Raw genomic sequence first — 25317 nt, 5'->3', positions numbered from 1 at the left:
CCAATTATCTTCAGAGACCTGGTATGCCCTAAGATTATGCACTTGGCACCACCCCTGGACTTGTACGCAGCAGACATAAAACTATTAACATTCATAAACAGACAATTAGATCTTTTGTTGTACAATAAATGAGTCATCAAAGAGGATTAAGATAATTTTGATCTAACAAAGAGCAATATTTAACCGCTTACTGTAGTCAATAAAAGCCAGACCTCCCGACCAGCAGATTTGCACAGTGTTTATTAGCTTGGCAGCCAAACCAGAGAACATTCGGATTATGCTCCTACAAGTAGTACCTATTAGAAACATGTAATAATTACCGACTCAGTTTTGATTAACCTTTGTTTGCCGTCTTCTTTACACTTTCCGCAGTGCGGATTTCCATGTGTTGATGGGTACGGCACAAAGTTTTGCGACAATCACTGATTCTGCAGTTCAGGCGATATCCGGCCTTCTGAGTAACCCTATTGTTGTGCAGCGAGGACGTGGGCACTGAGACGCTGAAGCCATTTTTGTTGAGTATAGGATCGCGATCAAAGGCTGAGACACAACCCAAATATGGTCGCGAAACATCTGTATTTCAGACTCCCCGGATATATGGCAAAGAGTTGTGGATGCCACTATAGCGATCCATCATGTGTACGGTGTATCATTAGCGATATTTCATGTATACGGTGTCTCATTAGTGATACGTCATGTGTACAGTGTCTCTCATTAGCGATACATTATGTGTACAGTGTCTCTCATTAGCGATACATTATGTGTACGGTGTCTCATTAGCGATACATTATGTGTACGGTGTCTCATTAGTGATACGTCATGTGTACGGTGTCTCTCATTAGCGATACATTATGTGTACGGTGTCTCTCATTAGCGATACATTATGTGTACGGTGTCTCTCATTAGCGATACATTATGTGTACGGTCTCTCATTAGCGGTACATTATGTGTACAGTGTCTCCTTAGCGATACATTATGTGTACAGTGTCTCACATTAGCGATACATTATTTGTATGGTGTCTCATTAGCGATACATTATGTGTACGGTGTCTCTCATTAGCGATACATTATGTGTACGGTGTCTCTCATTAGCGATACATTATGTGTACGGTGTCTCTCATTAGCAATATTTCATGTATACGGTGTCTCATTAGCGATACATTATGTGTACGGTGTCTCTCATTAGCGATACATTATGTGTACAGTCTCTCATTAGCGATACATTATGTGTACGGTGTCTCTCATTAGCGATACATTATGTGTACGATGTCTCATTAGCGATACATTATGTGTACGATGTCTCATTAGCGATACATTATGTGTACGATGTCTCATTAGCGATACATTATGTGTACGATGTCTCATTAGCGATACATTATGTGTACGGTGTCTCATTAGCGATACATTATGTGTACAGTCTCTCATTAGCGATACATTATGTGTACGGTGTCTCTCATTAGCGATACATTATGTGTACGGTGTCTCATTAGCAATACATTATGTGCACGGTGTCTCATTAGCGATACATTATGTGTACGGTGTCTCATTAGCGATACATTATGTGTACGGTGTCTCATTAGCGGTACGTCATGTGTACTGTGTCTCTCATTAGCGATACATTATGTGTACGGTGTCTCTCATTAGCGATACGTCATGTGTACGGTGTCTCTCATTAGCGATACATTATGTGTACGGTGTCTCTCATTAGCGATACATTATGTGTACGGTGTCTCATTAGCGATACGTCATGTGTACTGTGTCTCTCATTAGCGATACATGTGTACGGTGTCTCTTATTAGCGATACATTATGTGTACGGTGTCTCTCATTAGCGATACGTTATGTGTACGGTGTCTCTCATTAGCGATACGTTATGTGTACGGTGTCTCATTAGCGATACGTTATGTGTACGGTGTCTCTCATTAGCGATACGTTATGTGTACGGTGTCTCTCATTAGCGATACGTTATGTGTACGGTGTCTCTCATTAGCGATACGTTATGTGTACGGTGTCTCATTAGCGATACATTATGTGTACAGAGTCTCATTAGCGATACATTATGTGTACTGTGTCTCTCATTAGCGATACATTATGTGTACGGTGTCTCATTAGCGATACATTATGTGTACGGTGTCTCATTAGCGATACATTATGTGTACGGTGTCTCTCATTGTACGGCATCTCTCATTAGCGATACATTATGTGTATGGTGTCTCATTAGCGATACATTATGTGCACGGTGTCTCATTAGCGATACATTATGTGTACGGTGTCTCTCATTGTACGGCATCTCTCATTAGCGATACATTATGTGTACGGCATCTCTCATTAGCGATACATTATGTGCACGGTGTCTCATTAGCGATACATTATGTACACGGTGTCTCATTAGCGATACATTATGTGTACGGTGTCTCTCATTAGCGATACATTATGTGTACGGTGTCTCTCATTAGCGATACATTATGTGTACGGTGTCTCTCATTAGCAATATTTCATGTATACGGTGTCTCATTAGCGATACATTATGTGTACGGTATCTCTCATTAGCGATACATTATGTGTACAGTCTCTCATTAGCGATACATTATGTGTACAGTGTCTCTCATTAGCGATACATTATGTGTACGATGTCTCATTAGCGATACATTATGTGTACGATGTCTCATTAGCGATACATTATGTGTACGGTGTCTCATTAGCGATACATTATGTGTACGGTGTCTCATTAGCGATACATTATGTGTACGGTGTCTCATTAGCGATACATTATGTGTACGATGTCTCATTAGCGATACATTATGTGTACGGTGTCTCATTAGCGATACATTATGTGTACGGTGTCTCTCATTAGCGATACATTATGTGTACGGTGTCTCATTAGCGATACATTATGTGTACGGTGTCTCATTAGCGATACGTCATGTGTACGGTGTCTCTCATTAGCGATACATTATGTGTACGGTGTCTCTCATTAGCGATACATTATGTGTGCGGTGTCTCTCATTAGCGATACATTATGTGTACGGTGTCTCTCATTAGCGATACATTATGTGTACGGTCTCTCATTAGAGATACATTATGTGTACGGTCTCTCATTAGAGGTACATTATGTGTACAGTGTCTCATTAGCGATACATTATGTGTACAGTGTCTCTCATTAGCGATACATTATGTGTACAGTACATTATGTGTACAGTGTCTCTCATTAGCGATACATTATGTGTACAGTGTCTCTCATTAGCGATACATTATGTGTACGGTGTCTCATTAGCGATACATTATGTGTACGGTGTCTCATTAGCGATACATTATGTGTACGGTGTCTCTCATTAGCGATACATTTATGTGTACGGTGTCTCATTAGCGATACATTATGTGTACGGTGTCTCTCATTAGCGATACATTATGTGTACGGTGTCTCTCAGCGATACATTATGTGTACGGTGTCTCATTAGCGATACATTATGTGTACGATGTCTCATTAGCGATACATTATGTGTACGGTGTCTCTCATTAGCGATACATTATGTGTACGGTGTCTCTCATTAGCAATATTTCATGTATACGGTGTCTCATTAGCGATACATTATGTGTACGGTGTCTCTCATTAGCGATACATTATGTGTACAGTCTCTCATTAGCGATACATTATGTGTACGATGTCTCATTAGCGATACATTATGTGTACGATGTCTCATTAGCGATACATTATGTGTACGATGTCTCATTAGCGATACATTATGTGTACGGTGTCTCATTAGCGATACATTATGTGTACGGTGTCTCTCATTAGCGATACATTATGTGTACGGTGTCTCTCATTAGCGATACATTATGTGTACGGTGTCTCTCATTAGCGATACATTATGTGTACAGTGTCTCATTAGCTATACATTATGTGTACGGTGTCTCTCATTAGCGATACATTATGTGCACGGTGTCTCATTAGCGATACATTAAGTGCACGGTGTCTCATTAGCGATACATTATGTGTACGGTGTCTCATTAGCGATACATTATGTGTACGGTGTCTCATTAGCGATACGTCATGTGTACTGTGTCTCTCATTAGCGATACATTTATGTGTACGGTGTCTCTCATTAGCGATACGTTATGTGTACTGTGTCTCTCATTAGCGATACGTTATGTGTACGGTGTCTCATTAGCGATACATTATGTGTACGGTGTCTCATTAGCGATACATTATGTGTACGGTGTCTCTCATTAGCGATACATTATGTGTACGGTGTCTCTCAGCGATACATTATGTGTACGGTGTCTCATTAGCGATACATTATGTGTACGATGTCTCATTAGCGATACATTATGTGTACGGTGTCTCTCATTAGCGATACATTATGTGTATGGTCTCTCATTAGAGATACATTATGTGTACGGTCTCTCATTAGAGGTACATTATGTGTACAGTGTCTCATTAGCGATACATTATGTGTACAGTGTCTCTCATTAGCGATACATTATGTGTACAGTGTCTCTCATTAGCGATACATTATGTGTACGGTGTCTCATTAGCGATACATTATGTGTACGGTGTCTCATTAGCGATACATTATGTGTACGGTGTCTCTCATTAGCGATACATTATGTGTACGGTGTCTCTCAGCGATACATTATGTGTACGGTGTCTCATTAGCGATACATTATGTGTACGATGTCTCATTAGCGATACATTATGTGTACGGTGTCTCTCATTAGCGATACATTATGTGTACGGTGTCTCTCATTAGCAATATTTCATGTATACGGTGTCTCATTAGCGATACATTATGTGTACGGTGTCTCTCATTAGCGATACATTATGTGTACAGTCTCTCATTAGCGATACATTATGTGTACGATGTCTCATTAGCGATACATTATGTGTACGATGTCTCATTAGCGATACATTATGTGTACGATGTCTCATTAGCGATACATTATGTGTACGATGTCTCATTAGCGATACATTATGTGTACGGTGTCTCATTAGCGATACATTATGTGTACGGTGTCTCTCATTAGCGATACATTATGTGTACGGTGTCTCTCATTAGCGATACATTATGTGTACGGTGTCTCTCATTAGCGATACATTATGTGTACAGTGTCTCATTAGCTATACATTATGTGTACGGTGTCTCTCATTAGCGATACATTATGTGCACGGTGTCTCATTAGCGATACATTAAGTGCACGGTGTCTCATTAGCGATACATTATGTGTATGGTGTCTCATTAGCGATACATTATGTGTACGGTGTCTCATTAGCGATACGTCATGTGTACTGTGTCTCTCATTAGCGATACATTTATGTGTACGGTGTCTCTCATTAGCGATACGTTATGTGTACTGTGTCTCTCATTAGCGATACGTTATGTGTACGGTGTCTCATTAGCGATACGTTATGTGTACGGTGTCTCTCATTAGCGATACGTTATGTGTACGGTGTCTCTCATTAGCGATACGTTATGTGTACGGTGTCTCTCATTAGCGATACGTTATGTGTACGGTGTCTCTCATTAGCGATACGTTATGTGTACGGTGTCTCTCATTAGCGATACGTTATGTGTACGGTGTCTCTCATTAGCGATACGTTATGTGTACGGTGTCTCATTAGCGATACGTTATGTGTACTGTGTCTCTCATTAGCGATACATTATGTGTACGGTGTCTCTCAGCGATATGTTATGTGTACGGTGTCTCATTAGCGATACATTATGTGTACGATGTCTCATTAGCGATACATTATGTGTACGGTGTCTCTCATTAGCGATACATTATGTGTACGGTGTCTCTCATTAGCAATATTTCATGTATACGGTGTCTCATTAGCGATACATTATGTGTACGGTGTCTCTCATTAGCGATACATTATGTGTACAGTCTCTCATTAGCGATACATTATGTGTACGATGTCTCATTAGCGATACATTATGTGTACGATGTCTCATTAGCGATACATTATGTGTACGATGTCTCATTAGCGATACATTATGTGTACGGTGTCTCATTAGCGATACATTATGTGTACGGTGTCTCTCATTAGCGATACATTATGTGTATGGTGTCTCTCATTAGCGATACATTATGTGTACGGTGTCTCTCATTAGCGATACATTATGTGTACGGTGTCTCATTAGCTATACATTATGTGTACGGTGTCTCTCATTAGCGATACATTATGTGCACGGTGTCTCATTAGCGATACATTATGTGCACGGTGTCTCATTAGCGATACATTATGTGTACGGTGTCTCATTAGCGATACATTATGTGTACGGTGTCTCATTAGCGATACGTCATGTGTACTGTGTCTCTCATTAGCGATACATTTATGTGTACGGTGTCTCTCATTAGCGATACGTTATGTGTACTGTGTCTCTCATTAGCGATACGTTATGTGTACGGTGTCTCATTAGCGATACGTTATGTGTACGGTGTCTCTCATTAGCGATACGTTATGTGTACGGTGTCTCTCATTAGCGATACGTTATGTGTACGGTGTCTCTCATTAGCGATACGTTATGTGTACGGTGTCTCATTAGCGATACGTTATGTGTACGGTGTCTCATTAGCGATACATTATGTGTACGGTGTCTCTCATTAGCGATACATTATGTGTACAGAGTCTCATTAGCGATACATTATGTGTACTGTGTCTCTCATTAGCGATACATTATGTGTACGGTGTCTCATTAGCGATACATTATGTGTACGGTGTCTCATTAGCGATACATTATGTGTACGGTGTCTCTCATTGTACGGCATCTCTCATTAGCGATACATTATGTGTACGGCATCTCTCATTAGCGATACATTATGTGTACGGTGTCTCATTAGCGATACATTATGTGCACGGTGTCTCATTAGCGATACATTATGTGTACGGTGTATCTCATTAGCGATACATTATGTGTACGGTGTCTCTCATTAGCGATACATTATGTGTACGGTGTCTATCATTAGCGATACATTATGTGTACGGTGTCTCATTAGCGATACATTATGTGTACGGTGTCTCATTAGCGATACATTATGTGTACGGTGTCTCTCATTAGCGATACATTATGTGTACGGTGTCTCTCATTAGCGATACATTATGTGTACGGTGTCTCTCATTAGCGATACATTATGTGTACGGCGTCTCTCATTAGCGATACATTATGTGTACGGTGTCTCTCATTAGCGATACATTATGTGTACGGTGTATCTCATTAGCGATACATTATGTGTACGGTGTCTCTCATTAGCGATACATTATGTGTACGGCGTCTCTCATTAGCGATACATTATGTGTACGGTGTCTCTCATTAGCGATACATTATGTGTACGGTGTCTCTCATTAGCGATACATTATGTGTACGGTGTCTCTCATTAACGATACATTATGTGTACGGTGTATCTCATTAGCGATACATTATGTGTACGGCGTCTCTCATTAGTGATACATTATGTGTACGGTGTCTCTCATTAGCGATACATTATGTGTACGGTGTCTCTCATTAGCGATACATTATGTGTACGGCGTCTCTCATTAGTGATACATAATGTGTTAAATATAGGGGGACCCCTACCCATTTCCCCCCCTATATTTAAAACCAGGACTGGCCCTGCAGCCAGGTACTGGTTCCTAAACTATGGGGGAACCATACACGTTTTTCCTCCTGCTATTTTAGGCACCAGGACTGGTTGACCAATCCGGGGCTGGTGATGCTTTTGGGGGGGACCTCAAGTCATTTCATCGAGTAACATCGGACCCATACGCACAGTTAAGGGCGGTCAGTAAGGCAGGTCAGTCCACACTAAGGAATTGCTTACTTTAGCTTACGCTATCAGGCCTCTGGCTGCGTATGGTATCGCAGTGGATAATTTATGCACGCCCCAGAACACAACCACCGTACGATTGCGCGCGAATAAACAACTGCGTTCCTTGCTGAATCTGGCCCATAAACATTTATTCGGAGCATGCAACAGATTGTACACAGCTGACATTAAATAAGGTAAATAGGAAAATAACTTTGTGTGCTAAGGGGGCTTGCGCAGCTGTCTGCGTCTCCTGCTCTGAGTTATAGACAGGTGACTTCAGTTCTGCAAAGAGCGAGGATGCCAAGTCTTTCCCCGTAGCTTTCAGATTTCTCCTGATTTCCATATAAAGGGAATAATCTAGGATTACCACATGACATCATGTACAGGCCTCGTACTCAGCTAGCGGGGCAAACTGCTGCAAACTTCAAAAGAACCACAAAGACCTAAAATACAAGTTTACTTTTTGCCGTGTTTTTTCCAATTTAACCTGTTAACGCCATATATTTACAGTGGGTGAGACGATGGGGGTGTCAGTGGCAAACGCAGGATTTTGAAAGGGGGGTTTCCAATAAAAAAAAAAATCTAATCACAATAAATATTCCCTATATATGTATTTAATGGACAGTTCGGCAGTACAAAAACAATGATACTGACATAAACTGGCACAGACACGCACACAGACATACGGACACAGGGCCTGATTCAGAGGCGCTCGCTGTTTGTGAGCGCTCGCTCTGCATCAGGGCGTTCTTTTTTTTTTTTGGCCTCCTGGCCGCTCGCACAGGTGTGGGTGACCACCCACAGCTTGTGCGAGCGGCCTGGCGATGGTCGCGATTATCACGACCATCGGGCTTGCGGCGAGACCCTGCGGCAGGGTCTCGGCTCCCGGAAGCCAGAGTGGACTTCCTACTCTAATAGAGCAGGAAGTTCATTACTGACATCACGAGTGTACCCGCCTACAAAAAGGGGCGAGCTGTTAATCAACATCGAAAGCCGCCCCGTCTTATAGTGAGGACCGAAGCGACAGAGCTGCCGTCGCTCGCTGGGGCTCGTGCAGGCGCACGCCGAAGGTGGCGCATGCGCAGTGGGGGAACATTGACCCGCTTGCGAGCGCTTTACGCTCGCGAGCGGGTCTGAATCAGGCTCCCAGACACACTGACAAAACTACACACACAGACACACACATTGACAGAGACCTTTCACTTAAAGACATGAGAGCAGACAAATGAATTTAGGTAAATAAGTACACCATCACTTATTAATGATCCTTCTGGGGGATATTCCCTTTGGAATTTTAGCTCGTGCAGAAGTCCTCACTATAAGAGATGCCGGCTCTGGATGACCCCTCAGCACGGATCGCATGTCTGCGGACGCACACGCACCTGGCCGCTGCAAAATTATGCAAATGAATGCGATCACACTGCCGACGCAGCACAAGATGAAGACGTCCAGCGCTACATAAAGCCGCCCCCTTCCCTTTACGCACATCCCAACAGCTAGCAAGACAGCGAAAACATCGGTAACATCGAGAACCATCGGACCTGACCAGACCTCACTCACAAACTGCTAAACTTTCTGCACGCAGTGAGTACTCAGGCTGCGTGTGCCGTCGCAGGTGCTAATTTATGCACGCCCCTGTAACGGCGTTCCAATGCACTGACATAGCTGCGTTTCACCCTACTGTCACCACCCCCAAATGGTCACTTCCTGTCAATCACTTAGCACTTGGACGGCATGGTCGCGGACGCGGACTGCGATGCATATGCAGGCGCAGAACACAAACATCGGCCAGGGTGCGTGCGTCCGCAGACTTGCGATCCAAGCTGAATCAGGCCCTAGGTCTTGGGGAAAATTCCCGCATATTTAAAACACTGGGGAACATTCATTTTGTGCATGAGTGTAAATAAACATTCAGTCATGGAGAGGATTTTCATTTTTATCAGCTTAAACAATATTTGTTATGCTTGTTGCCATGCGAGCAGCTGTAGGTTTTCAAGAACAGTAGTTACGGTATTTTAAGAGGCTGATGTCACCGCATTCCGAAAACGAGACATCAATGTTGTTTGTCAAGAACCCCTCCATTATCGGTGACTCGATCAGAATAATGACCCACTGACCGTCGTCACAGGTCATAGCCCAGATTAAGTGTCTTCTATAATCCCTTTATCCAATGACCGCAACAAATGGGTTTGTTTCAAACCTCCCCTCCCCATGTTACCCCTACGGCCTGCTCAGCGACCCCTCTGGAGGACTTTAGTAATAGTAATACTCGCCTCTAGGACAAGTGGAAGAAGTTACCTATAGCAACCAATCAGCTTCAAAAACTATCATTTATCAAGTACCATCTATAAAATAGATAGCTGGAATGTGATTGGTTGCTTCAGATTACTTCTCCTCTTTAGAAGGATATGGTTGTATTGAGAGATCAGCCGTCCCACCACCATCAATATATCAGTGTAGGGGTAGAAAGTTGCATATGCCCCGCCCCTTCCTGTCCACAAAAAAAGGCGAAAAAGCTCCGCGCTTTTCATTACAGCAGATGTAAGCAACTTTTGGATATCTTGCTGGGACTTGCAGTTCCACAACAGCTGGTAAACCACAGGCATTGGCTACACAACTCACCTCATGGGTCTTAAAGAAAGAGGACTCCTCCAGGGTTCCGTGTATCTCCTCTAGGCGATTCAGGTACGACTTCTGCAAACACAGAGTACACGAATGAGTCTTGTCCTTTATATGTACCCAAAACGTTCCGCAACAATAACAGGGAAACAGTTCCTGAAGCCACAATCACATCATTTTCCTATAGATGTTACAGGGCGTAGGGTGTGAATCGCTTACAGTATAGTGGGGCGACATGCCGCAAACATCAATATTGTCCTTAGGTCTAAGTATATAATATTCACAGACAAAACTGGAAAAGAGCCCCTGAGGTCTAGTTATACATTTATGGCTGCCGGCACGGAGGAAAAAGGGCATTAATGCACTGAGGCAAATTCTAGCTCTCATTTATCTAATGCAGTAAACAAACCAGAAAAACCCATTTGATGATTTAACGGTTACAGATGCTCCAGGTTAAGTGACACATTAGGGTCTATGTATTAAGCTTTGGAGAGAGAGATAAAGTGGACAGAGATAAAGTACCAACCAACCAGCTCCTAACTGTCACTTTTCAAACACAGGCTGCAAAGTAACAGTTAGGAGCTGATTGGTTGGTACTTTATCTGCGTCCACGTTATCTCTCTCTAAGGCTTAGTACATCGACCTAGCGTGGAGAAGCGGACCAGTGGAGAAGTTGCCCATAGCAACCTATCAGCTCCTACCTATTATTTTATAGACTGCAGTTGATAAATGCTACTTCAAAGCTGATTGGTTGCTATGGGCAACTTCTCCACTAGTCCACTTCCCCACGGTTTTCACTGCTTGATACGTAAACCCCATAGCTTCTAAACAGGGAGTTTCACTTACAGACATCGCTCCTATATAAAGGGAACGTGAAATGTACACGACAGCCCCCGCACTTTGATTAGAAGATAAGACTTTCTCTATAGCAATGTTCCATTGCAGGACACATTTCTCTGAGTACAATTTGAACTAGTACTTGCTGAGGAAGGGAGATCTTTAAAGGTGACCCCCGCCCCCTCCATCCTGTCAGCGCACAGCATGCGGTTTACCGAGGAACTGATAACATTAGGGTTGCCATCTTTTTTTTCATTTTAAGAGGTGAAGCACAAGCAGCACTATGGAATTGATGCAGGCGCAAGATTCATTCGACTGCAAGCATCAGAAACTTACACGCGAGCATCGGATAAAAATCTAGGTGCCCCGATGTAAACTGAGGAGTGACAAACAATTCCTCACTGCGCCACCCCCCCTTCGCACTTCCTAAACTTCACGGGCAATTCGCTGTTAACTTGACATTCTACCGCATCAAGCCACTGAGGCTGCAGTCACATCAGCTGCTGGGATATTACTAGCCAAAGCCATAATTAGACTTTTTGGTGCCCTGGGCCAGAAAGAGCATTGGCGCCCTGAGCCGCCCTCCCCATTTTTTAAACAGAGACATAAGATGCCCCACCCCCCCACACACACACAGAAAGGGGTGTGGCCTCATGGGGAAGGGGCATGACAAGTCTGATTCGTCCCGTACAATGACGAAGGAGCTACGATCCTGTTGTACCACTGTTATCCGAGTGTCAATGCTAAATACAGTGTGAATCCAATGACTGCAATGATGATACAATAATTATACAGTATAACTACGCAGCTCTATATGTAGGAGAGCGCTGGTGAAGCTGCACCTGCAGCAAGTTTTATCCGTCAGAACAGCCGTGCACCCTCGCCGACTGAAGGTATAGAAAGATTGCTGCTTGCAGTTTATTTGCAGCAAATATCAACGGGGGGAGTTGGCAAGGGAGGTGATAGGGGCGGCCAGAAGATACCGGGGATAAAAGAAAAGGAGAATGATTATAAACAGAAAATGTAGCGCCGCCTGCCCTGCGGTGCCCTGTATAAGTTTGTCAGCCAATCAGGACCTTTTGCTGAAAGCCAGCAGTTTGATGATATTTTTCCCGGGGAAAGTGTCTTACAAGCGCACTGAGCATGCTCCTGCCAGTACATGGGCGGTTCCCCTCTCATTAATACTCATGAATATTCATAGCTGCCCAGGTGATGGCTATCCTGGTTCTTCTGGCAGGTAAATAGGTGGACCTCGGACAAACCCATGAAGCTGGAACATGCAGTACATGTAACATGTTTACTTTTATGTTGTCTGTTCAGATACCTGTTTATAGGTGACAGGTGTAAAGCGGATTGCACGTGGCACACCTACGTGCGCGCGGGAGAATCATTGTCACACTTACCAGGATAATTTCATTTCCTTTTGTAAAATCTCTGAAGGCCTCCATCACCTGTTCCCGGGTTTTCGTCTTTTTAAAGTCTTTGTTCACTGTTCCATCTTCTTTCTACGAAAAAAAATTTAAAATACTTAAAAAAAAAGAGGTGTATCACCCAACAGGAACATGTACCACTTGCTCGATTATCTATTTGTGTTCCATCATCAAATGTTTTCTGTTGGAACCTCTGTATCTCTCTCTATATAGGGGATCACTGATCCCCAAAGGAACTGATGTCCAATAAACACTGAACACTGCCAGGTTAATAACACACGTGTCCACAATACTTAAGAAAAGCAGCTAAATCTTTCATGTTGTAAAAGAACTATACAGTACCTAAACTTTCTAATTGTACAGTATAATGATTGCACATAAACTGCAGCATCAGGAATCTATGCCTCTGGTGGGGAGTGGGAGACCGGGGGGATGGCTATACGCACAAATACATTGTTGGCGGAGATATATACAATCATCCTCAATTCTTACATTTCTATAATCTATAAATTCTAGATGACTGAAAAGACTTGCAAAGTAATATATAACATTTAGGCAATATAGTTACATGGGGTGCAAACACCCGCCCCACTCCCCCTCATATTCTGGCCATGGGAATTAAAAAAAAAAAGTTAACATACAAATGTAAAATTCCAACACTTTGCCAGATTTTTACACCCACACCCCTCCCTCAATTATTAAACAAAAGTCCCCACAAAAGCCACAGACAGCCTCACCTACATCAGTTACCACAGAAAACTGACTAAATGTAAATCAGTCTTCTTGGCAGGCGCATGTAAACCAGGAATAATCCGCGGATTGGGAAACAGACCCGGCCAATAGTCAGATAAAGCTGTTCTGTTTCCAGTTGTCAGACTTCACAGGACACAAAGTTGATTCTACAGGGGGAACATACTTCACAAAGGAAGTAGCTAACGAAAAATCTAATAATTTGAATAATGTGTCATTTCACCCCCCGACATTTGTTTTTGCAGTACACTCGTGTTATAGCGCACCTTGCTGTCTCTTACACACAGAGGAAGGAGGTATATTGTGAGGGAGTCCAATACTCTGACGTGACAATCAATTTAATAGGAACCAATGACGAGTACTGGGGAATTAATTGGCTCAATCCACAAAATGGTGGCCTTCAATGTGAGAAGGTGAAGGGCAATCTTCAACATAACAAGGCGGCCATTTTGTTTGCAGGCTTTGATCAAGTCAGGTAGTTCATTATAAAGCGAAATCAGGTGAAAGATGAGATGGATGGTCCGCCAATTAATGTTTTGGGATGGTTCCTGGTGTTCCAGTAAAAGAGCTTGGGGTAAATAAACCATATATATTCTGTATATATTTTTTTATAAGGGTTAGTTTGGTAAATAGCCAAGGGTGTTCGGGCCCCTGAAGCAGACACAAACCGATTTGCTTAGGGTATTATTAACAGTTCTGTAATTCACAGTGATTGGACAGGAGACTTTTGAAAGGAGTGCACTGATCAGCTGAGGCTCGTGACCAATCCCAAGCCACCATCTAATTTACTTTCAAGTGTTTGTGACCTACTGCTATCAACTAGATGCCAAAACTGCCGCCATTCTGCCTTTTTATTTCATAATAGTTGGGAGCAAATGGGTAAACAATGGAAACTGGGATTTAGTGAAAACCCGTTCCCTTCCTTGATAATTTCACAGTTTCTTCTTAGTGAATTGATAGGCCGCATTCATGAATATTGGTCCAGACCACAAAATGGCCGGATCCAGTGCTCCTCTGTGATGTCATTGTTACAGGATTGTCACATGATTAAGATTGACAGTAAGGTTTGTGGGAGGAGATATGAGGATTTATAGAAATTAGGTAAACTCATGCAATATAAATATTATAAATCAACTTCTTAAGATCATCATTAATTTACATTACGTGTACATATACATACACACCCATTTACAAAATCAATTAACCCTGGATATCAGCTAGGTTATGAGAAGACCCACGGAACCATGGAAGGAGTTTACACCTGCAAGATGCACAGCCGCTGGGGAGGAGTGTAGGTGGTAACGCAACTTTGATGTGCATTAAATGATAGAGTTCTAAGAGACAACGTTCGCATAAGTGAGCTGTCACCAGCACGGCCCACCTGCAGCAGGATCAGGAGGTACTGGACATGTTTGTAACTAGACAAGAAAATCTCACACGGGGAGATGTACTAAGCCTTGAAAAGTGATAAGGTGCAAAAAAAAGTACCAACCAATCAGCTCCTGTCACTTTACAGGCTATGGTTGAAAAATGACAGATGCTGATTGGTTGGTACGTTATCACTTTTCAAGGCTTAGTACATCTCCTCCAAAGTCAACAGAGGTGGCAATTAAGCTGCACACAAAAAATTATAGGTAACAAGCCATAACAATGCTTCCACCTATAGAATAGACAACGCGTAAACGTATGTGCAATGAAAAGCTGTTGGTTTAATGAGGAAGATGAATCTTTCATCATTGGTTAAGCCTCTCTCTATTATCTTACTATTATCATGACAATTAAAGCAACAACTCCTTATAAAAATCAGATATGTTTTTAATATAAATCACTGTGGCAGGCTATACGAAAAATGTTCAAATTACTATTTGCTTTGTTTCTTCACTGCTATTAATGATTATGAATTCTGCAAAGTTTTCGCAGTGCCATGTGACTAGCATGGTAACCACAGTCACATGACAAATGGATGCCGATTAAATTACCGCTGGAAGGGCAGCTTTAAGGGATGTGTCTCTTTTCTTGAATTTTGATCACAGACTAAGGTGGCAGGAACAGAAATTAGCTACTGTAATTGTGCTTAATTCTAATTGAATCTGCCCTATGATGTAGTGAGCAGAGATGCTTTGGCATGTCCCTCTGAGCTCTAGCAGCAACGTGACATCCTCCCCTCCTTCTTCCTCAACACAAGACGTGCTGAGAGTCTGGGAATCTGACAGCAATACTTTCTTTCCCTCCAGAAAGATTTCGAAATGGAGATAATGATTTGTAGGAGAATAGCTAACAAAAATTACACATCATATTTTGCCATGGTAAAATGCAAAAATAGCGAAAAAAAACCCAACAACTTTCATTACTCAGTAAGCAACCAAATGCACTGTAGAAAATAAAGTGGAACAAGTATTTGACATGTTCCCTGTCATGTGTTACATGTTTGTTTAAATGTTTCTCAACAACAAACGCACAGTTCTGCTGATATTTAATAAATTAAATACAAAAGAATTAAAATCTATTATTTGAATCTCTTAGTACATTTTATCGCTGGCAGGAGCTGATTTTAAAGGTCACTGGTGGTTTTGTGGTTGGCGGTTACTTCCTGTCCAAGCAAAAAAAAAAAAAACATCACTTTTTTTTCCGGCAGGGATATCTAATAGTTTAAAGTGCAAGTAACAAAATAATAAATATATATACAGCATATATTATAATTTATATGCATTATGCAAAATTAAAGAAAGTTAACATTTTTTCTTGTTGTCTTATGGGTTAAAGCACAGGTTCTCAAACTCGGTCCTCAGGACCCCAAACAGTGCATGTTTTCCAGGTCTCCTCACAGAATCGCAAGTGAAATAATTAGCTCCACCTGTGGATCTTTTAAAATGTGTCAGTGAGTAATGAATACACCTATGTACCTGCTGGGTGACCTGTGTGGGGTCCTGAGGACCGAGTTTGAGAACCACTGAGTTAAAGGGAGTAAATAGGTGCTTTGTGTTTTCCTCGTGATTATAAATGTGATCATTTCTAAAATTTGCAGAACATTGACTTGTTTTAATTAACTACATATTGATATTTTTTGCAAACATATTCTTACAAATGGAAACCAGAAAGATTTTAAGTCAGGTTTCGCGTTTAACTGTTGCATTTCTACTGGAAATGCTGCTCCTGCACAGAATTATTAATAGAAACTAACTTTCCTGTCCATTCAATTTCTATGTGAATTAGTAGGTGACGAAGTGGGGATCCTATATCTACAGCATGGATCAATACAGTATTAATGAAACGCGTCGACTTGTCTCTATCCAACCCCACAATGTGATTCCTGCTCACTTTTGGATTGAGAACCGCTTTGCACTTATGCAACTATCACACACAGCATAAATAATATGTATTCATTCCATAGCAACCAATTAGATATGCTTAGCTGTGAACGCTCTGTGACGCAAGCAATTCTCACGGGGGAGATGTCGCACGCAGCCGCAGGTCCAAGCAATGAACTAGCGGTTGTCTTACGCCGACAGGTCGCACGCGAGCTGCGGCTGCACCCAACAGATTGCAGATAAAGATTACTAGCGCAGTCTAGGCCTTTGACCAAAATCTAATAAATCACTAATTGGCCATTAAGGGGTGCAAATGATCAGTGATCTTTCATGTATAGTAAATAAAATAAAAAAGTGCAATATTCAGCTGGTGATATAAATGTCAATATTACCCACATTTAATAGCTCTAATAGAAGCATACTCTGATCATCAACTGAGACAGATACTATAGTAGTACACATGGACGATGTTTGCACTCCATGTGTTAGACAATGGATAGGGCACGTTTAACGTTAAAGATGGAACGCAGCAGGATGGGGGCATAGACTTGGAATCTTATTAAGGAGACGTTTGGCGCCACAGTCTTCGCACAATAGTCTAACAAGAGCCTACTACTGCTACTCTGTGCTGCTGTTCTGATTGGCTACATGTTGGCATAGTTCCTCCCACTACAAATGGGCCTATCTATGCGGTTGGCTGCCTGGAAACACTCTGTGCTGCTGTTCACATTCTAATGCTCTGATCGGCCACAGGTTCTTGTAAGCCCACCTACTTTATCTCCTGCATGTCCATGTATACCCAGGTTTGAAGTACAAATGGAAAAAGTAATCTAACCGCCAGCTAAAGACTCCTATAAATGAAGTATATAAATTAATTTTATTTCCATTGGAATATAAATAAATCATGTGTCAGGTATTCATCTAAATTGTATTTAAACCAAGGTATTACAACAATTCTCAGTAGCGGATCTAGTGATCCACAACAACATGGAGGACAGAGCCCATAGCCAGGACCTCGGACCCAAAGGCAAGGTTGGGGTAATTCTGGAGACCTTTGCTCACCATTGGATGACTGTGGGCCACCCAGGGGTTAAAATTTGTGGGTGGCAAAGCAGGGAGGCACCCCCCCTCATCAACAGGCGCCCCCTGGCAAGTCACATCCTGGCCAACTGGGAGTCACAGCCCTGCAAGGACTTACATAGAGTAAATCTATAAAACAGAGCTAGAAATTGAACTCTGGGGCAATGACTATAATGATGAGAAATCACATTTCTTCCTTGGCATGCAGCATTAAACACAGGTATTTCTTTATTAAATCTCCATGTGTTTAGCTCCTGGCAGCGTTAACATTGTGCTCCATGTATGGGCTGTTTGCAGGCATCCCAGTAAATTGAATATATTTCCTATTTGCCAAAACCCTCTCTGTTATATCCATGAGGATACAAGAGACGTTATTTAAAGTACATTTTTTACATGTTAACTAATTGTTCAGAAATGTATTCATATTAATGTGAACTTCTACTAATAGGCTTAAAACATTTGTCCAGAGGGCTAACACTCTCCCTATAGCTCTGTGTTAGAGGCGCGGGAGCAGGGGTCATTTTTCTAGACGAGAACACTACATAAAAAGGCGGTTCCCCCTCCGTTCTGTAACTGCCTATTACAGATCTTGGTAGGGATCAGCAGCAGAACTTTCTAAAGCGGTGGCGTCTTGACTTAGGCAGACGGCATCTGATTGGCTGTGAGTGGATCCTTCTGAAAGTGTGATTAGCGTTTACAGATAGAGAGCAGAACAATTCCAGTAAAGAACCAGTGCATAAAACATAGAGATAGGGGCATCCGTCCACAATATGGACCTGCGTGCCAGTACACTTTGCGGCTGGATCGTGCATGTTATCGCACTGTGCATGCTCCAGAGCCGAGGGCGCGCTTCTGCGCCAAAGTCATATGTGACTCAGTTGCATCTCCACTTGCAGCTGAAGCACATAAGCCAAGGGCCCTGAGGGGGTGTCGCCGGAGTGCATGCTATGCCAAGTTTGTACGGCTATGAAACCAGGCGTACGGATAGGAGCGGGACAGTCGCATAGATGCACACAACATGGCATTCAGGCCAATATCCGCATTCATTCTGTCAATGCAATGCGGAAGCAATTGCAGCTAACTTGCGCGCAACTCTGCACCAGCACGTTGGGTTTCAAACGTCGCCGTTCCTATTCCCATTTGGAGCGCTGTGTCATTTATCAGTGTGCTGAATGAGGCCCCCAATCGCAATGTTCCCCTACCGCCTCCCCACACTCCGTCTAGTTCAGCTCCAGATGGGGGAACCTCTGCTCTCACCATAAGCAACATTATTAAAATACGTACTCCCCAGACAGTTTGCTAAGGGAAGCGCAACGACATCATGACAAAAAGACAAAGGACAAAAGCACATCCTATGAGATCTATTGCTACATACATCCTTCCTGAGACACGCCGGCTGGTCACGTATGACCAGCCCGGTGGAAATAGCCCAGTGTAATTACATAACGACATCCTAGACGGTATTTGTGATATAATAATAATAGTCACAGGAAAAATAATCACACCAATACTGCTCAATTTATATTCCACGGAAGACACAGAACAATCCCGTATGTCAGGCATCCCCCTGTAAAGTGCCTTTTATAAACAACAGACGGTTAAAAAGAAGTAAACAGTCAATGAAATAAAATATAGGCCCTGATTCAGAGCCGGACGCTCTGATTAGAGCGCTCGCTCTGAATCAGGGCCCACCTCCATAATTATGGAGCGTCCTCCTGGACGCTCGTATAGCTGTGGGTCACCACCCACAGCCTATACGAGCGTGCAGGATGATGGTCGCGATGGTCTTGACCATCGCGACCATCGCCAGTGCGAGCAGAAGCCTGCGGTTGAGTTTCTCAACAGCAAGGCCCGGAGTGATTTTGGCTCTATCAGAGCCAAAATCACTCCCACTGACATCACTAGTGATGTCAGTGGGGCCGGCTTCTGACGGTAGGCGTTCCCTTGGGAACGCCCCCGTCTGGGAGGCATGCCCCCGGCACGCCCACCAAAGGGGGCGTGCTGTCAATCAACATCGACAGGACGCCCCCTTTGATCAGACACAACGAGCAAAGGAAAGTCCTTCGCTCGTCGCGTCTCGCGCATGCGCACGACGGAGCTCCCTCCGTCGTGCGCATGCGCAGTGCACACCATCGACCCACTTGCGAGGGGACAGCCGCTCGCGAGTGGGTCTGAATCAGACCCATAATCTGTCAAAAGAATGCAAGAACGACAAAGGGCGTGATTCTGAGCCGCGAGCGATGCCTATAGTCACGTAGTTGAGCGACTTTTTTTGCTACTGTGCGCGCGTGAAGATCCCTAAAAACTTGTATGGCACATGCGTCATACAGAGCGTGCGCACAACGGCGCTATTGCAAACGAGACGCACGGTATCAGGAATGTCTTGGCAAAGCGCTGGGAGGTGACTCAGATGCTAAGTCGATCACTTTGTAGGTCATTCTTAGACACAAAATCTGCACCCGCCATAGAACTGGTGCAAGTTTCAATGTTGCGACCGATGGCGGCGTCTTTAGACGCACCAATCGGTATTGCAGTATCTACAGAAGCAATAGTGTGCGTCTCAGCCCTTGCGCTGCGTCCACCTCTGTTTCCGTGCCCTTCGCTTTTTGCCGATTTTGCGTTTACACTTTTTGTTGAGTGTTTTTTGTGATATGTGTGTGTGTGTTATTACCGCTGAGATACATCATGTTTGCCTACACACTTTAAAGGTCATTTTGGTTCCTCTTTTAAGTTATTTTGAGAACGTAGCCCTAAACAGTAAAGTAATTAACTTTGCAAAAAGAAATAAAGAGACATATAATACTGTACATGCAGCCGTATACATGGGCAGACTTCTTATTTGCAATCTGAGCAGTGCTGGCTCCTAAACTCGTTGATGTTCATTGTTGTCAAATGATTCTATCGCATGTGTTTTGTGTCTATAACCCCCTCTGAATTCATTTCTACATGACAGAATCTTATATGTACATTATACAGTTATCCATCTCTAGAATTTCACCTTGAAGCTATATACACTATAGAACGGGAGCACAGGATCCTGTCTCAGCAGCTGGTGGAACCAGGGGCAGGGGGCTAAGAGACGTCATTATCCATATTTTGGAACCACCTGTATACTTTATCTTTCTTACGAATGTCGTCATAATAAATCTGTACCTTTATGCCCTCGATTCTGAAGCCGAGCGTGGAGGTGGAGCTGATCGTCTCCCTCCATGTCATGTAACGCGGTTTGGTGACTGCACGTTGGCGGTTCTCCTCTTCGGTTGGGGCAAGGGGGTCCACCTCAATCATCTTGACATACATGTCCTTCCTGAGACTGGGCTTCTTCCTGGCTTTGGTCAGCTCTTCCTCTAAGTAGGTCCTGAATGTTGCGACACAGAAAGATTTCATCCAAAAGTTATTATGGCCATACACAATGGAAAATGGAACCTGTACTTGTAATGCATATATGTCAGTTTATTGGTTTGCCTGTCCTAGCCTTGAAAATAGTACCTTGCGCCTGTGGATCTAAAGTGCAGTCAAAGCCTACGTGCAGTGGAGGCAGCCATTTTGTGGGTTAATATTAACATTAATATTCATGAGAATAGGCCTTACCTACCAACAGTCTCAATTTAGCCTGGACAGTCCCAATTTGAGGGACTGTCCCGTTTGTCCTGACTATGGGAAATTATGAGGTACTGTACAGTATGTCGCTGTTCATCATGGTAACTTTTAGAGGAGTAGAGAAGGCTTGGGTACAGCTATCACATGTCCAAATGTCTATAATTCCATCTATCACATGCCCAAATGTCTATAATTCCATCTATCACATGCCCAAATGTCTGTAATTACAATGAAACAAAGATAAACACTGAGCAGGCAGAATAACAATCTGCAAAACAGCACAGACGGAATAACAATCTGCAATACAACACAGATGGAATAACAATCTGCAATACAGTACAGGAGGAATAATAATCTGCAATACAGGCAGAATAACAATCTGCAATACAGTACAGGAGGAATAATAATCTGCAATACAGGCAGAATAACAATCTGCAATACAGCACATGAGAAATAACAATCTGCAATACAACACAGACGGAATAACAATCTGTAATACAGCACAGGCAGAATAACAATCTGCAAAACAGCAAACACGGAATAAAAATCTGTAATACATCACAGACAGAACAACAATCTGCAATACAGCACAGGCAGAATAACAATCTGCAATACAGCACATGAGGAATAACAATCTGCAATACAGCACATGAGGAATAACAATCTGCAATACAGCACAGGCAGAATAACAATCTGCAATACAGCACAGGTGGAATAACAATCTGCAATACAGCACAGGCAGAATAACAATCTGCAATACAGCACAGGCGGAATAACAATCTGCAATACATCACAGACAGAACAACAATCTGCAATACAGCACAGGCAGAATAACAATCTGCAATACAGCACAGGCAGAATAACAATCTGCAATACAGCACAAGCAGAATAACAATATGCAATACAGTACAGGAGGAATAATAATCTGCAATACAGGCAGAATAAAAATCTGCAATACAGCACATGAGGAATAACAATCTGCAATACATCACAGACAGAACAACAATCTGCAATACAGCACAGGCAGAATAACAATCTGTAATACAGCACAGGCAGAATAACAATCTGCAATACAGCACCGGCGGAATAACAATCTGCAATACATCACAGACAGAACAACAATCTTCTATACAGCACAGGCAGAATAACAATCTGCAATACAGCACAGGCAGAATAACAATCTGCAATACAGCACAAGCAGAATAACAATCTGCAATACAGTACAGGAGGAATAATAATCTGCAATACAGGCAGAATAACAATCTGCAATACAGTACAGGAGGAATAATAATCTGCAATACAGGCAGAATAACAATCTGCAATACAGTACAGGCGGAATAACAATCTGCAATACAGCACAGGCAGAATAACAATCTGCAATACAGCACAGGCGGAATAACAATCTGCAATACAGCACAGACGGAATAACAATCTGCAATACAGCACAGGCAGAATAACAATCTGCAATACAGCACAGGCGGAATAACAATCTGCAATACAGCACAGGCGGAATAACAATCTGCAATACAGCACAGGAGGAATAACAATCTGCAATACAGCACAAGCGGAATAACAATCTGCAATACAGCACAGGCAGAATAACAATCTGCAAAACAGCAAAGACGGAATAAAAATCTGTAATACACCACAGACAGAACAACAATCTGCAATACAGTACAGGAGGAATAATAATCTGCAATACAGGCAGAATAACAATCTGCAATACAGTACAGGCGGAATAACAATCTGCAATACAGGCAGAATAACAATCTGCAATACAGTACAGGAGGAATAATAATCTGCAATACAGGCAGAATAACAATCTGCAATACAGTACAGGCGGAATAACAATCTGCAATACAGCACAGGCAGAATAACAATCTGCAATACAGCACAGGCGGAATAACAATCTGCAATACAGCACAGACGGAATAACAATCTGCAATACAGCACAGGCAGAATAACAATCTGCAATACAGCACAGGCGGAATAACAATCTGCAAAACAGCAAAGACGGAATAAAAATCTGTAATACGGCACAGGCAGAATAACAATCTGCAATACGGCACAAGCAGAATAACAATCTGCAATACAGCACAGGCGGAATCACAATCTGCAATACAGCACAGACGGAATAACAATCTGCAATACAGCACAGGCGGAATAACAATCTGCAATACAGCACAGGCGGAATAACAATCTGCAATACAGCACAGGCGGAATAACAATCTGCAATACAGCACAGGCGGAATAACAATCTGTAATACAGCACAGGCGGAATAACAATCTGCAATACAGCACAGGCGGAATAACAATCTGCAATACAGCACAGGCGGAATAACAATCTGCAATACAGCACAGGCGGAATAACAATCTGCAATACAGCACAGGCGGAATAACAATCTGTAATACAGCACAGGCGGAATAACAATCTGCAAAACAGCACAGGCGGAATAACAATCTGCAATACAGCACAGGAGGAATAACAATCTGCAATACAGTACAGGAGGAATAATAATCTGCAATACAGTACAGGTAGAATAGCAACCTGCAATACAGTACAGACGGAATAACAATCTGTAATACAGCACAGGCAGAATAACAATCTGCAATACAGCAGAGGCAGAATAACAATCTGCAATACAGTACAGGTAGAATAACAATCTGCAATACAGCAGAGGCAGAATAACAATCTGCAATACAGCACAGGAGGAATAACAATCTGCAATACAGCACAGGCAGAATAACTATCTGCAATACAGCACAGGCGGAATAACAATCTGCAATACAGCACAGGAGGAATAATAATCTGCAATACAGTACAGGAGGAATAATAATCTGCAATACAGTACAGGTAGAATAACAACCTGCAATACAGTACAGACGGAATAACAATCTGTAATACAGCACAGGCAGAATAACAATCTGTAATACAGCACAGGCAGAATAACAATCTGTAATACAGCACAGGTAGAATAACAATCTGTAATACAGCACAGGCAGAATAACAATCTGTAATACAGCACAGACAGAATAACTATCTGCAATACAGCACAGGCAGAATAACAATCTGCAATACAGCACAGGCAGAATAACAATCTGTAATACAGCACAGGCAGAATAACAATCTTCAATACAGCACAGGAGGACTAACAATCTGTAATACATCACAGACAGAACAACAATCTGCAATACAGCACAAGCAGAATAACAATCTGCAATACAGCACAGGCGGAATAACAATCTGTAATACAGTACAGACAGAATAACTATCTGCAATACAGCACAGGCGGAATAACAGTCTGTAATACAGCACAGGCAGAATAACAATCTGCAATACAGCACAGGCAGAATAACAATCTGCAATACAGCACAGGCAGAATAACAATCTGTAATACAGTACAGACAGAATAACTATCTGCAATACAGCACAGGCAGAATAACAATCTGTAATACAGTACAGACAGAATAACTATCTGTAATACAGCACAGGCAGAATAACAATCTGTAATACAGCACAGGCAGAATAACAATCTGTAATACAGCACAGGCAGAATAACAATCTGTAATACAGCACAGACAGAATAACTATCTGCAATACAGCACAGGCAGAATAACAATCTGCAATACAGCACAGGCAGAATAACAATCTGCAATACAGCACAGGCGGAATAACAGTCTGTAATACAGCACAGGCAGAATAACTATCTGCAATACAGCGCACACAGATGGAAAATGACATACTGTAAGATGTGTGATACTGCGATATGTGATTGCCAATTCCAATATACAGTATTCGCTGCATAAAATTAGCATATAGGAGTATCATATAAACTGCTTGCTGGTAGAACCAGTGTTAGCCTAACTATTAATGTTAATTTTCAG

At 42.4% G+C, this 25317-nt stretch overlaps 1 protein-coding gene across 2 annotated transcripts in view; it reads right to left on the bottom strand.

Moving 5' to 3' along the window:
- LOC148508513 (inositol-trisphosphate 3-kinase B-like) overlaps window positions 1–25317 on the bottom strand; it is a 135332-nt gene that overhangs the window by 4928 nt on the left and 105087 nt on the right. For both annotated transcript variants that reach the window (XM_088444436.1, XM_088444437.1), the window contains exons 5-7: window positions 20986–21190; window positions 12668–12769; window positions 10431–10502 (exon numbers count right to left, since the gene is read on the bottom strand). In XM_088444436.1, coding sequence (XP_088300562.1) covers window positions 10431–10502; window positions 12668–12769; window positions 20986–21190 — 379 coding nt within the window. The remainder of the gene's footprint in view (window positions 1–10430; window positions 10503–12667; window positions 12770–20985; window positions 21191–25317) is intronic.

This window comes from Taudactylus pleione, unplaced genomic scaffold, assembly GCF_031769625.1.
Source record: "Taudactylus pleione unplaced genomic scaffold, aTauple2 ptg000363l, whole genome shotgun sequence".
Taxonomy (NCBI): domain Eukaryota; kingdom Metazoa; phylum Chordata; class Amphibia; order Anura; family Myobatrachidae; genus Taudactylus; species Taudactylus pleione.
The sequence above is the reverse complement of the archived record's forward strand: the minus strand, read 5'-3'. Positions and strand labels throughout refer to the sequence as shown.